Here is a 15,546-nt window from a genome sequence, read left to right as displayed (position 1 = left end):
ACACACACACACACACACACACACACACACATAAAAATGTAAAGGTTAGCGTTGCTGAGCATGGCACATGTCTAAAATCCAGTACTCAAGAGACAGGGATAGGTGGATCTCCATGAGTTTCAGTCCAGCCAGAGCTTCATAGTGAGACTCTGTCTCTAAATCAGTTTTGTTGTATGCAAGTTGTGGTAGAGACTATAAGATGAACAAGAGCTGTCTGTCACTGGGAACCTTGCTCTGTAAGTTCCTTGGTGTGCTTAAGCATTGACAAGTGACGACTTGTACTCGTCACGTACACCTTGAGTTGTTTTGTTGTTGTTAATCTTACTTCAGGATCTTTGCTTTGTTTTATGGAGACAGCCTTGCTATGTGGGTCGGTGCTCTTGAACTTACTATTCCTCTAACTCAGCCTCCTGAGTGTTGCTGGAATTGTAGGCATTTGCCTTACCTGGCTTGGGTTTTTGGTTTGTTTATTTTTTAATAATGTCTGTCTTTCTCTCCCTCTGCCACTTCTCTTTAAAAGGGTGCCAAGGAGTTTTTAGTACCATCCAGGGAACCTGGGAAGTTTTATTCTCTCCCTCAGAGTCCTCAGCAGTTTAAGCAGCTTCTGATGGTTGGTGGTCTAGACAGGTAAGCCTGGAAGAGGAAAGACCAAGGGGGAGGGAAGGGACCAAACTTGTCTGATCCGGGACTGCTGAGATGGCTCAGTGGATAAATGTTCTTGCCACGCAAGGCTAGAGATGCGAGTTCAATCCCTGGAACCCACATACAGGTAGAAAGAGGAAACTAACTCCACAACCTTGTGCTCTGGCCTCCACATGTGTACTCTCACATCTGCACACCCCACCCCTCACGCAATAATAGTAACACAATTTTAAAGTTGTCCAATCTGAAGAGATTAAAATTTGTTATGTGAGTTTTGATATTGCTCATCCCCTAGAAATTATAGAAGTCATTGTTTATTTAAGATTTATTAGGTGGCATTGAGCACAAAGCTAGTAGTTCTTGCAGAGCATTAAAAATAAGGTTCTGATCTCAAATGAATAAGACTAGTAAAAAAATATGGAATAACAATTATTTATTTATTTTATGTGTATGAGTACACTGTAGCTGTCTTCAGACACACCAGAAGGGGGCATCAGATCCCATTACAGATGGTTGTGAGCCACCATGTGGTTGCTGGGAATTGAACTCAGGACCTCTGGAAGAGTAGTCAGTGCCCTTAACTGATAATTAATTTTAAAAAGAAGAGAGCATTATGTGCTAGCCTTGCAGAGGCAGAGAGAGCTTTCTGAAGAGGAAGGTGAGAGCTGGTGTGGCACAGGAGGCTCAGAGCATTCCTACAGCAGTATTTCAGTTTTGAAAAGTACATAGTAAAGAAACATGGACTGGTTTGCATGCCCATCTAACATATGAGTATCCAAAAGCCATCTATAAAATACTAGCCTCTCATGGGTCAGCTACATTTCCGATTAGATTTGAGCATAATAAATAAAGTTTCTGAGGCTGGGAAACAGCTTTATAGCAGAGTCTTTGCCTAGCATGCACAAGGGCCTGGGTTTGAGCCTATACACCACAAATAAAATGAAAAAGTAAAGTTTCTCTTAAGTATTTTTTTTTCTTTTTTCTTTTTTTTTTTTTTTTTTTTTTTTTTTTGGTTTTTTGAGACAGTTTCTCTGTGTTGTCCTGGATGACCAGGCTGGCCTCGAACTCAGAAATCCACCTGCCTCTGCCTCCCAAGCACTGAGATTTAAGGCGTGCGCTACCACCGCCTGGCTCTCTTAAGGATTATTATTAATGTGTTTCATTGTTTGGATCATTTAAAATGAAGACTAGGTTAATTCTAGTTTTCTATTATAGGTATTTTCAGGTCGCTCGGTGTTATCGAGATGAAGGCTCAAGACCAGATAGACAGCCGGAGTTTACTCAGGTACCTGAGTATTATATTACTAGGCTCTTACAAATTCATGTTGCTGTAACCCAGGACGTTTCAATACCGGGACAGTAACTTTTACAAGGTTTTAGAAATGGACATAAAAGGACATTTAAAAGTAATGGACAATGGGTCTCTAAGTCTCATTTTCAGACACACTTCATTTTTGTTGAGCTGCTGCGCCCCTTCCTATTCCCCTGCCTCTGCACGGGTCTGCTTCCTCCCACTGCCCTCTTTCTGCTTTTATATCATATGCATCTTACTTTGCTTTTTATTCCATTTCCTTGAGGCCTCTTCTTTCCCCTCTTACAGTTCCCTGACCTATTCCTAAACATGTATATGCACATATAAAAATTAAAATCTCAGATCTACTGGATGAGAGAAAGCATGGGGTTCTTATCTCTCTGCACCTGGGCTACTTCACCAAACATAATTTCCAGTTCCATTTTCCTACAAACATCATGCTCTTATTTCTCTTTATGACTCAGTAAAATTACACTGTGTATATATAAGACATTTCCTTTATGCATTCATGGATGAATGACTGTGTAGGCTGGCTCTGTTCCTTAGCTGCTATGAATGGCACAGCAGGAAACAGATGTGTGAGGATCTCTAGGCTGAGACTTGAGCTTTGGAGGATTTACCTAAGAGTGGCAAAGCCACATCATATAGTAGTTATTTTTGGATTTTTGAAAAACCTCAGTATTGATTTCCATAATCACCACACCAGTTTAGATTCTCACCAGCAGTGAGTAAGGGTTCTTTGTTTTTCCTGTCTCTGCCAAGCACTTAACATTTGTGTTCTTTTATTTGTTTTTTATTTTTTAAGATTTTTTTTTTGCAGGGGTGGGGCAATTGAGTCAATGTCTGGGTCTCTCTATATAGCCTTGGCTGGCCCTATACTCCCTAAATAGACCAGGCTGACCTCACACTCATCGAGTTCTGCCTGCCTCTGTCTCCCGAGTGCTAACACCATGCCTAGCAAGATTTTAGTTTACCTTTAATCCCAGCACTCAGGAGTCAGTGGCAGGTGGATCTCTGAGTTCAAGGCCAGCCTGGTCTAGAGTGAGTTCCAGGACAGGCAGGGGTACATAGAGAAATCCTGTCTTGGGAAGAAAAAAAAAAAAAAAACAACAAAAAAAGATTTTAGTTTATGTGTGTGAATATTTTGCCTGCATGCGCAAGTCTGGTGCTCATGGAAACTCTAGAACTAGAGGTTGAGGTGGCTGTGTGCCATGTCGGGGCTGGAAACTGAACCCAGATCCTCTGTAAGAGCAGAAAGTGCTCTTGACCACTGGACCATCTCTCCAGCTCCGTCCTTTGTTTTCTTGGCATTCTGCCTGGTGAAAGATGGAATCTCAAAGTAGTTTTAATCTATTCCATTAGTTCTTTTCATAGGGGTGTAGTCATCAGTTAAGGTCTGTCAGATATCCCCAGTTTATGATGTGATAAAGTCCTTCAAACAAGTCTTATCCATCAAAAATCAGTGTTCCAGGGACTACTGACACGGCTCAGCAGGTACAGGCAGTTGTGCACAATCCAGGAGCTTGAGATTGGGTGAAGGAGAGAACTGACTCCAGTTATCTTGTGACCTCCATATGTGTGCTGTGGAACATTTGTACCCACACCCACAGTATACATACATGAACAGAGCAACAGATAACAAATAAAGTTAAAGCTGGATGTGGTGGCACATGTCTTTAGTCCCAGCACTCAGAAGGCAGAGGCAGGTGGATATCTGAGTTTAAGATACTAAATTTAAACTTTTGTTTGTTTGTTTGTTTGTTTGTTTGTTTGTTTAAGTGCTCTTCCCAGCAACCATGTGGTGGCTCACAACCACCCATAATAAGATCTGACACCCTCATCTGGTGCGTCTGAAGTCACCTACAGTGTACTTATGTAAAATAGTAAATAATAAATCTTTGGGCCGGAGCAAGCAGTGACTGAGCGAGCAAGATTGACTGGAGCAAGCAGAAATCCTAAATTCAATTCCCAACAACCACAGGAAGGCTCACAGCCATCTGTACAGCTACAGTGTACTCACATACATAAAATAAATAAACAAATCTTTTTTTAAAAAAAAAAAAGAAGAACCATTATTCCAAAAACAGGCCAGAATGGGGGCTGAAGAGATGATGGCTCAGGAGTTAAGAGCACTGGCTGGTCTTCCGGGGGCCTGGGGTCAGTCCTACCAGCCACCCATGTGGACCAGCTGTAACTTCAGTCCCAGGGCACTAGACACTCTCCTCTGGCCTTCATGAGCACAGTGTGTATGTGTACATGCAGGCAAAACACTCATTCATACAAAATATTTTTTTAAAAGGACAATGCTAACTTTAAAGAAAAATAAGTTTATATACTGTTATTGAATACATTTATTTAATCTACAGATTTATCAAAACCCTTATTTGGCTTTGTTAAGGTAGCACTAATCAGTGTGATTAAATGGAAAAATCACAACTTTGGAATCATAAAGACCAGGATCAGATGTACCCAACACTTTACTGATTGCAGTATGCAAGCAATAATTCACTTACTTCTCTTAGCCTTCAGCTACGAGATAATTATAACATAAATAAGCTGGTATATGTTAGGTAATTACAGTCATCGACATAAAAACAAAGTATAATAATATTTGTATCCTTAACCGTGTATTGTTTCTGGCCAGAGTTATTTATATGGTAACTAAAAGCCAAGAAATGTGTATTGTGACTGCTCATGTTAGTTTCCATGTTGCTTTGGTTTTAGATTGACATAGAGATGTCCTTTGTAGACCAGACTGGCATTCAGCGTTTAGTTGAGGGCTTGCTGCAGTATTCCTGGCCTGATGAGAAAGACCCTCTAGTGGTTCCTTTTCCTTCCATCACTTTTGCTGAGGCATTGGCCATCTATGGAACTGATAAGCCAGATACTCGCTTTGGGATGAAGGTACTTTTTTTTCTTGTTCCCAGGACCGTTCCCAGGCAGTTTAGCCAACTTTTCAGGCATTTTGAAGAAATTTACAAGTGTTACATACTGATTGGATAATATTTTCAATGTTCCTTTATCTTTTTATCTTGGTTGTTTCCAAACTACAGCAAATGATGATGGTGATGATGGTGGTGGTGGTGGTGGTGGTGGTGGTGGTGGTGGTGGTGGTGCTAGCATGTTAGCATTGAACTACTTATTCTTTGAAGTTCCATTTCTAAAAGCCCGTCTTGTGTGTGTGTGTGTGTGTGTGTGTGTGTGTGTGTGTGTGTGTGTGTTTTAAGATGGGGGTCCCTGAAGCTTGCTGTGCAGCTGAAGCTGCCAGCTTCAAACTTGAGATCTTGTGCCTCAGCCTCACAGGTGATGGGGTTACAAGTGTGTGTTGTCATACTCAGTAAGAACAAGATTAAGGCATCAGGTGGTGGTGGCGCATGACTTTAGTCCCAGGACTCGGGAGGCAGAGGCAGTGGATCTCTGAGTTCAGAGCCAGCCTGGTCTACAGATAGAGTTCCAGGACAGCCATAGCTGTACAGAGAAACAGTGTCTCTAGAAACCAAAACCAAAACCAAAACAGAGAGTAAAATTAAGACACTTGTTTATGTCAAGCCTAACATTTACTCCCCAGAGCCCACATAGTGGAGACAGAGAACTGACTTCTAAAAGCTACCCTCTGAAAACATACACACACAGAAAGAGAGAGAGAGAGAGAGAGAGAGAGAGAGAGAGAGAGAGAGAGAGAGAGAAAGGAAAGAAAAGAAGGAAGGAAGAAAGAAAGGAAGGAAGAAAAAGAGAATTAAGAACAAGATTTTTACTCCAATGTTTTATTATAGTACTTACCAGTTACTGATTTTATGGGCTTGAATAGTTATTTGAAAGAAAAAATAAAACTAATTTTCAGTTTCAGTTTTTCTATGTCAGTATGGCTCTCGGAAGGGAAACGGCTGAGTTACCAATTTTCCTTGGTTAAAAAGCTTAAATACATGAACACATTCAGATAATCAGTGTCTGAAATAGCAAGAATAGAATTTTTATGTAGCAGTTTTATTACCAAATCTCCATTACTTGTCCTTATAGAGTAAAATCCCTTGATCTCTGTAACACTGGTGCCATTTCTGAATCTCGTTTCTTACTACAAAGCCTTTACATTGAATTCTGCCTGGTCTGTGCAGAGTAATTACTCTGTTTTTGTTTTAAATCAGAGTTCTACTCTGTAGTCCGAGTGGGTCTCAAACTCACAGGGATTCTCCTGGATTTGCCTGTTAGGTACTGAGAATACTGGCATGAACTACTGTACCTACCTAAGTTTTTCGAGACAGGGTTTCTCTATATAGCCCTGGCTGTCCTGGAACTCACTCTGTAGACCAGGCTGGCCTCAAACTCAGAGATTTGCCTGCCTCTGCCTCCCAAGTGCTGGGATTAAACTCATGCATGCACCACTATCATTACCATTACCATAAGTATATTCTTGTATACAACCCTTCCTCATTTGCTTATTTATAATACAGATTACTGGTTGAGACTGCTTAGAGTCAGTCCTGGGTCTGGCAGTATCTTAGGCCAATGCCAATGCTAAACCAGCAGTAACCCTTTATGAATACATTTTTTTAAATGATAAATTACTAGGATGTAGTTCTTTTTTCTGTTTAAAGCAAGCACCAAAGATCCCGTTGTCTCTGCCTCCCAAAGGTCAGTTTACAGCATTACATGAGTGCTGGGGATTTGAACTCAGGTCATCATGCTTGCATAGCAAGCACTTTAACCCACTGAACCACTTCGCCAGCCCTAGTTGTTTCTTTAAAAATCCTATTTCTGGGCTGGCAACATGGTTGAGGAGATAAGATTGCTGGCAAACCTGGTGACCTGACTTTGATCCCAAGGTTCCACAGGGTAGAATGAGAAAACTTAACTCCCTCAAGCTGTCCTCTGGTCTCTACACACCCTCACCCCACCACACACACACACACACACACACACACACACATACACTTTTTCCTCTACTTCTGTGATGGCCTGAATTCAATCCTGGAACCCATATAGAGATGGAGAACTCACTTCACAACTTGTCCTCTGACCTTCACAAGCGTTATTTCCCTCACATATACACACATCATAAGCATACAGCCCTCTCACAATAATAAGTATTTAAAATTATAAAAAAATCTTACCTGTGGAATAGAGAAATGACTCAGTGGTAAGTGTTTTCCACACAAGCATATGGACCTGAGTTCAGATCCCCAGAGTCCATGTAAATGCTGGGTAATCATGAGACCTGCCTATAATTCCGGCCCCTAAGGGAGACAGAGCAAGTGGGCTAGCAAGATTAGTTATATCAAGAGCTCTGGGTTTGATTGAGAGACCCTGTCTCAATAGATACAGTGGAAGAGCATTGGAGCATAATCCCTGACATCAGTTGCACCAATGCATGTGCCTATGTATATACAAAATGCATGTATAATATACCATATACACATGAAAAATATAGCTGGGCAATGGTGGCATAAGCCTTTAATCCCAGCACTTGAGAGGCAGAAGCAGGCAGATTTCTGAGTTCAAGGCCAACCTGGTCTACAGAGTGAGTTCCAGGACAGCCAAGGCTACACAGAGAAACCCTGTCTCCAAAAAAAAAAAAAAGAAAGAAAGAAAGAAAAAATATAAAGAAGAAAAAAAAGTCTTACTTGTAAAATGTTTTGAAGTGAAGATGACTTTGTTTAGTCAATCCTTTTTGTTTTCCATTTATAGATTGTGGATGTCAGTGATGTGTTCAGAAACACAGAGATGAGATTTCTTCAGGATGCACTGGCTAAGCCCCAAGGAACTGTCAAAGCAATATGTGTTCATGAAGGAGCAGTAAGTGAAGCACAATTCTGTATTTTCTCTAGAATGTGTCTTTCGGAAGAAAATATACTTAATACTGGCAAATGAACACTTGAGAAAGAGTAATATAACAATCTGTTTCAGTCAGGCATGGTGGAACACATGTATGACACATGTAACACGTGGATCACAGCACTTGAGAGGCAGAAGCAGGTGAATTTATGTGAATTCGAGGCCAGTCTGGTTTACAAAATGAGTTCTAGGCCAGCCAGAGTTACATAGTAAGACACTGTCTCCAAAATAAAAACCCAAAACCAGTGTTTTTTGTAGAAAATCTTATTAGTGTCTCTAAAATTATTATATAAATAATGATAAAATACTGTGGGTTTTTAATTTATTTCTATTAATTAGACAGAATGTCATATAGCCCGGGCTGACCTTGAACTTACAGTCCTTCTGCCTTAACCTCCCAAGTGCTTATAAGTGTGTGACAACAACCTAGTCCTAAAACTGCCATTTTGAAAGAGGTGCCAGGAATTTGAAAACACTAAATAATTTGGTTTTTTTCCCACTATGTTATAATTCTAAGATGTATCATTCTTGCTGAGTAAACATACTTGTTAACTTAAAGTTTATAATAAAAAGAGAAAGACTGTACCTAAGAAGGACTACACTCATTTGGCTACCTAAGCAGCTGAATGTATTTGTAATGGTGGATGTGGTGTCTTCAATCGGGGTTAAAGGCAGGCAGCCCACTAGGACCTGAAGTCTACGTAATCAGTTGCAGGTGAGCCTGACCTATAGAGTATGAACCAGTCTCTAAATAAGTGAGAAAATCAATCAGTAATTCAGGTGATTTAGAAAACATATATTTAGGGCTGGAGAGATGGCTTAGCGGTTAAGAGCACTGACTGTTCTTCTAGAGGTCCTGAGTTCAAATCTCAGCAACCACATAGTGGCTCACAACCATCTGTAATGGGATTCAATGCTCTCTTCTGGTGTGTCTGAAGGCAACTACAGTGTACTTATATACATAAAATAAATGAATAAATCTTTTTTTTAAAAAAAGCATCTATTTAAAGAAACCAGCAATAATCAAGCCCTTGGACCCTCTTTATCTGAAAGTTGTAGAGCCTACCCACCTTTGTCCGTATCCTGCGCATTGCATGACAGTCATCTGGTGACAGTCATGGCAGTCTGCAGTGCGACTGTGTAATTGGGAAGCAATGGTCCAGCACAAGCTACAGCATTGCCTTAAAACATGTCATTATGAAGAAGAAATCACATTTTTATTAAATTCCACTCATCACTGGAAAAAACACAAGTATGTCTAAACCTTCCTTGACGTTGTGAACCTGTTCATAAAGCTGGGCACCGTATTGATGGCTTTACTTTGATTCCTTTCATCAGAAGTACTTAAGGAAGGAAGACATTGAGTTCATCAGAAACTTTGCAGCTCACCATTTCAGTCAGGTAAGGAGCAGGGTTTTGTTCTGTATTTTGCTATCAATTATGGGGACTCTAGTTTTGGCTTGGTTTTGGCTTTTTTAGATTTATTTTTAAGTTCTGTGTGAGAGTGTTTTCCTTGCATGTATGTATGTATGTATGTATGTATGTATGCATGTATGTATGTATGTATGTATGTATCAAGTGCATGCCTGGTGCCCATGGACCCAGAGAGGCATTGGATCCACTGGAACTGGAGTTACAGGTGGCTGTGAGCTGCCATGTGGGATGATGGGAACTGCCCTTGACTGGTGAGCTCTTAGGTTTGAGAGTCAGTATTTCAGACCATGTTTTTGCTGTTCTTCTATTTTTACTGAAAGACTTCAGTTTAGACAGTTGAGCTTACTTTCATACTGCAAATTCAACCATACTGTTTTTACATGAACAAAATAATTTCAATCTAGTTTTAAGAATTAAATAAATGAATTTATTTACTGGTGGTCAAGGTTTGGCATCACAAGGGTGAAAGGCCTTACTGGTTCTTCATCCCGTGTCTGTTTTTACAAGTATGAGTACACTTTTGGCCAACGTGATTCTGTGTTCTGGGCTTAGAGGATGGTATCACTCAGATGATCTGGGAATTCTCACATCCCTCAACATGTAAATTGCCTTGGCCATTTTCCCAGAATCATGGCAGCCAGACAGAATGGCACACTCCTATAATCCTAGCACTTACATGGACATAAGAGCATCAGGAGCTCAAGGGCAGCATGGATTACTGAGACTCTGTCTCACAGAACAAAAACCAGAAAATGAAATTAAGGGCCTTGCTCTCAGTGTCAGCATTTTCTGTGATATGCTTTAGGGGAAGCGTCCTAATAAGGACACTTTATGCTCATCACAGTATCACGGATAACAGGAACAGAATGAGGACAGGCAGGGATGCTTAAGTTTATGGTACAAAAAAAATTAATATTTAATTTTCTTTTGAATTTTGGTTTGTTATCTTGCTTTTTTAAGGCAGGGTCTCATGAAGCCAAGATTTCCTTGAGCTCTTGATTGCCAGGCCTGCATCTTGAACGGTAGGGTCATAGGATGTACCATAATATCCAGCTCTCAACTCCTTTTTAAATGGAACTTGGCCTCACATGCCTCGTGCCTCAAGCTCAAAGACAGCTAAAGATATTTCAATACGAAGGAAACACAGGGGCAGAATGCTGAGGCAGGAGGGTCACAGGGAGACCTTGTCTCACCTTTTTAATTTTTTTGATTGATTTTCAAGACAGGATTTCTCTGGGTAGCCCTGGCTGTCCTGGAACTCCCTCTTATAGGCTGGACTATAACTAAGTCCAGGCTGGACTTCAACTAAGAGACCTCCCTGCCTCTGCCTCCTGAGTGCTGGGATTAATGGTGTGCTCTGTCTTAGCTCTTTAAAGAGAGACTGTGACTGACCAGGGATGATGCTCAGTGAGGAGTGCTTGCTGAGCAAGTACAAGGAAGGCCCTAGGCTCAGTCGTCATCAGTACAGGGTGGAAAGAAAGAGGGAAGGAATTTTCAAAATGAGTCAAAGCAATTTTTAGAAAATAAAAGACTGAAAAACTATTCATAAAGTTATATTAAAACCATCTTTTCTTTCTATTTTTCTCTATAGAAATATTCTTTCAGACTAGGCATAGTAACACACTATACCCAGTATTCAGAAAGCTAAGGCACATTATTACATTTTTAAAGATGTATTTACTTATTATTATAATTGTATTGTGTGCACATGATGGGGATACATGCAGAGGGAGACCACAAACCTTTACCATAGAGCCAGCTCACTGGCCTCATCTCAGGTCATTCTTACTCCATTCACTTGCAATCTGCCAGAAGTAAAAAACAAAGAAAAGGTCACAGACGTTTCTAGGGCCTCCCTCAAGTAGGCAAATGCTGAACCACTGACCAGTTATATCCTCTGCCCTCCTTTTATTTTCCCTCTTTTTAGACAGGATCTCACTAAGTTCTAGACTGGCCTAGAATTCACTTCCAGCTCAAGCAGGTCTCGGGAAAGTACAAGCCTCCTGCCCTCTGGTTGTAGTCATTTGAGTAGCTGCTCTTACAGACCTACACCCCAGGGCTAACTTTAAAAATTGTATTTTGTATCATTTTGAAAGAATTGATGATGAAAAAGAGATAGTATCATTGAACTGGCTGCTTTTATGTCAACTTGACACAAGCTATAGTCTTCAGAGACGAAGTAGCCTCAGTTGAGGAAATGCCTCCTTGAGATCCAGCTTTAAGATATTTTCTCAATTAATAATCAGTGATGGAGGGCCCTGCACATTGCGAATGGGGCTACTTCTGGTCTAGTAGTCCAAGAAAGCAGCTGAGCAAGACATGAGGAGCAAGCCAGTAAGCAATACCCTCCATAGCTTCTACATCAGCTCCTGCCTCCAGGTTCCTGCCCTAAGAGTTCCTGTCCTCACTTCTTTCAGTGATAACAGTAATTACAAATGTATGCCAAATTAACCCCTTCCCCCCTAACTCTAGTTCTGGTCCTGAGGTTTCATCACAGCAATAGAAACCTTAACTAAGACAATCGTCGAGTGGGGGGAGGGAGGGCTGGCGAGATGCCTCAGCGGGTAAGAGCACTGACTGCTCTTCCGAAGGTCCTGAGTTCGGATCCCAGCAACCACATGGTGGCTCACAACCACCCGTAATGAGATCGGATGCCCTCTTCTGGTGTGTCTGAAGACAGCTACAGTGAATTACGCTGGAGCAAGCCGGGCCTGAGCAAGCAGAGCCAGAGAGAGCAGGTCCAGCAGAGGTCCTGAGTTCAATTCCCAGCAGCCACACACATGATAGCTCACAGCCATCTGTACAGCTACAGTGTACTCATACACATAAGATAAATAAAATAAATTTTAAAAAACAAAACAAAAAGACAATCTTGGAAGTTATCTTCTGCTTGGAACAAGAAATATTTACACTGTGAAGAAAACAAATCCATCTCGTTTTTGAAAAAAAATATATGAATAAGACTTTTTCTTTATCCAGGAAGTCCTACCTATATTCCTGAATGCCAAGAAGAACTGGAGTTCACCATTTGCTAAATTCATAATAGAGGAGGAAAGACTGGAATTAACCAGATTAATGGAGATACAAGAAGAAGACATGGTGCTACTGACTGCTGGGGAACATGAGAAAGCAGTAAGTAAAATTGAGTAAGTGCATGGGCCTGTGCTGAAGGCTGCCTCTTCACCATGTTTATTGATATATTTAAAATGGACCAGTAGCTTCCTAAAGCTGGGCTGCTCTGTATAAGTCACTGTGTAAATGTCTCTCAGTACTTTATAATGCACTGTATAAAAACTAGAGTCATTCTGTGCACAGTGGTATGGAACGCAGGGGAACTCAAATTTGAGACCAACCTACACTACATAGTGAGATCCTGTCTCAATAAAGCCAAACCAGGCAAACCAAGACTAGACCTTGGGGCAGTGAGGTGATTCAGTGGCTAAAGCACTTGCTGCCAAGGCTAATGGCCTGCGTTTGATCCCAGGGAACTGCATGACAAGAAGGAACCTCTCTCCCCAACTCTCCCATTTTCTCACACGCACAAAATGAAAATGAAAATTTTAAAACTGTAGTCTTTTCTTTCTTTCTTTCTTTTTTTTTGGTTTTTCGAGACAGGGTTTCTCTGGCTGTCCTGGAACTCACTCTGTAGACCAGGCTGGCCTCGAACTCAGAAATCCGCTTGCCTCTGCCTCCCAGTGCCACCACCATCCAGCTTGTAGTCTTTTCATTAGTTACTAACCTCATTGGCCTTAATCACATCAGAACTGACTCATTAGGAGTCAATACAACTCTGAAAAAAATATTTTTGAAGGTTTGCAAAGGAAAGAAATTTAGTAGTTACAAACTTTTATACACAATGCATTCCTAAACCTGTGGAGAGACAGTTCAGGGCACTGGGGATGGGGGGGCTGCTGGGCTGCTACCCCTCAGCTGGTATAGTCTGGGGATGGGGGGGCTGCTGGGCTGCTACCCCTCAGCTGGTATAGTCAAGGCAGGACTTTTTCCATTACAGGTGCTAAGTGCAGCTATGCACTGGCAGAATCATTTTTGTCAGGGGATAGACAGGAAAGTAGATGTTGTCTGAAAGATCCTTGTGAAATATATAAAACATTACAAGTGAAACATGAATATAAAACTCATAAAACTGGGCATGCCAGCTCATACCTGTAATCCCAGAATTCAAGAGGCCTAGGAAAGAGGAAAGACCACCTAGGTCACATAGCTGAGACCACGTCTCAAGAGAGAATCGGGAGAGGAAAAGAAAGAAAAGGAAGGTGCAGAGGTTAAGTCTCCTTATAGTAGCATAGCTAGTGAGTGGAGAAGTAAGATCAAAGCCATTACTATGTCCTAAATCCCCAGTGTGTGTGTGTGTGTGTGTGAGAGAGAGAGAGAGAGATGAGGAGTGTGTGGTGTATGTGTGGGTGTGTGCACACGTGAGTGCCTGTGTGAAGGCCAGAGGTTAATACTGAGTCGTCTTCCTTAATCTCTACCTTACATTCTAAGGCAATGTTTCTAATTGAACTGGAGTTCGGATTAGTTAGACTAGTTCTCAGTGGGTTCCAGGGATCCACTGGCTCTGCCAGTCACAGACACATCTGCCTTTTACATAGGTTGGGGAACCAAGCTTAGGTGCCTATGTTTTCATGACAAGCATTTTACCTCTCAGCCCTCAGAATTCATTCCACCTCTGAGAACAGGCAATATTTTCTAAGTGCGTATCAGACATTCATCAGATCCTCACTGTAGCCTTTCAGGAACTGGCGCCCCCATACTGTGTTAGGTTCTCTATCTTATGTATTTGGTCTCAGTTAACTTTACAATTTTATTCCAGACATAGCCATGTGCACCTGTGGTCCCAGCTTCTCAGGAGGTTGGGGCAGGATTGAATTCAATAGTTCAGGAACAACTTGGGAAATGAAGCAATGCCTCATCTCAGTAACGAACCAGGTAGTAGTGGTGCATGCCTTTAATCCCAGCACTTGGGAGACAGAGGCAGATGGATCTCTGAGTTCAAGGACAGTCTGGTCTACAGAGTGAGTTCCAAGACAGACAGGGCTACACAGAGAAACCTTGCTTCAGGGAAAAATAAATAAATAAATTAGTGAGTAAATAAATAACTACTCAGTGTTGAAATAGGTATTTTTGTGTCCACTTACTTATGATGGGATGTATAGAAATTAGTAAGTCGACAAACAGGCTCCAAGCTTAGTGTGCAAGGCTCTGGAGCTGTTTTCCTGCTCACTGGGGTCTGAGGCGCTCACACAGGCAGCCCAGGTTGATGGCCATGCGTAGTTATCTATCTGCCAATCAAATCATTCTCATATCTTTGTCTCCTGAGGAAAAGTGTCTTATCTACTTACTGGGCAGTCTTCAGAATTTAGGTTGTGTCACCTGATGCTCATTCAGACAAGAAGCTGACCTAACTTTTGTGTCTTTTGTTTGCAGTGCTCTCTGTTGGGAAAGTTACGACTAGAGTGTGCAGACCTTTTGGAGATGAGAGGAGTGGTGCTCCGAGACCCAGCAGTGTTCTCTTTCCTTTGGGTGGTTGACTTTCCACTCTTCCTTGCCAAGGAGGAGAGTCCCACAGAGCTGGAGTCAGCCCACCATCCATTTACTGCTCCTAATTCCAGCGACATTCACCTCCTCTATACTGAGCCAGAAAAGGTACTGACCTATTCTTCCAAATAAAAAGGAAGTATCTAAATAGATACAAAGAACTTCCAGATTTACTCAGGAGAACCAAAGATAAAAACTGAGTTTTTAAGTTGTGTTTAAGTTCAGTGTCTTGATCCTATAGAATTGAAAGCCAAGAGTTTTTCTGTAACATAAAAATTCTGTGATCTTGTAGGTTCGTGGCCAACACTACGACTTGGTTTTAAATGGCAATGAGATAGGAGGTGGTTCTGTCCGAATCCATGATGCACAGCTACAGAGGTACATCCTGGAAACATTGCTGAAGGTATGGGATGCCTTTTAACCTTTCCTTTCTTACCCACATCTTTGTTTTATGAAACATTTATTTTAAATGGAGAGTTTACTAGATACAAAATGGCAGCTTCTCTTCATGTTTTATGTAGCACTAGGAAGAGCAAATGATAATAATAGTTGCTCACCAATGCGTACTGTGTGCCAGGGACTATATGTTACACAGCCAAATTTGGTGGCTCATGCATATAATTCCAACTATTAGAAAGTTGAGATATGCCAGGCGGTGGTGGCGCACGCCTTTAATCCCAGCACTCGGGAGGCAAAGGCAGGTGAATTTCTAAGTTCGAGGCTAGCCTGGTCTACAGAGTGAGTTCCAGGACAGCCAGGGCTACACAGAGAAA

The 15,546-nt window shown here is 41.5% G+C and overlaps 1 protein-coding gene across 2 annotated transcripts in view; it reads left to right on the top strand.

Annotated features, from left to right (window-relative positions):
• Positions 1–15,546, top strand: part of Dars2 (aspartyl-tRNA synthetase 2, mitochondrial) — a 31,038-nt gene that overhangs the window by 12,585 nt on the left and 2,907 nt on the right. For both annotated transcript variants that reach the window (XM_031386807.1, XM_031386813.1), the window contains exons 8-15: positions 521–627; positions 1,858–1,927; positions 4,679–4,858; positions 7,637–7,744; positions 9,122–9,184; positions 12,197–12,349; positions 14,663–14,881; positions 15,066–15,176. In XM_031386807.1, coding sequence (XP_031242667.1) covers positions 521–627; positions 1,858–1,927; positions 4,679–4,858; positions 7,637–7,744; positions 9,122–9,184; positions 12,197–12,349; positions 14,663–14,881; positions 15,066–15,176 — 1,011 coding nt within the window. The remainder of the gene's footprint in view (positions 1–520; positions 628–1,857; positions 1,928–4,678; positions 4,859–7,636; positions 7,745–9,121; positions 9,185–12,196; positions 12,350–14,662; positions 14,882–15,065; positions 15,177–15,546) is intronic.

This window comes from Mastomys coucha, unplaced genomic scaffold, assembly GCF_008632895.1.
Source record: "Mastomys coucha isolate ucsf_1 unplaced genomic scaffold, UCSF_Mcou_1 pScaffold1, whole genome shotgun sequence".
Classification (NCBI taxonomy): domain Eukaryota; kingdom Metazoa; phylum Chordata; class Mammalia; order Rodentia; family Muridae; genus Mastomys; species Mastomys coucha.
The sequence above is the reverse complement of the archived record's forward strand: the minus strand, read 5'-3'. Positions and strand labels throughout refer to the sequence as shown.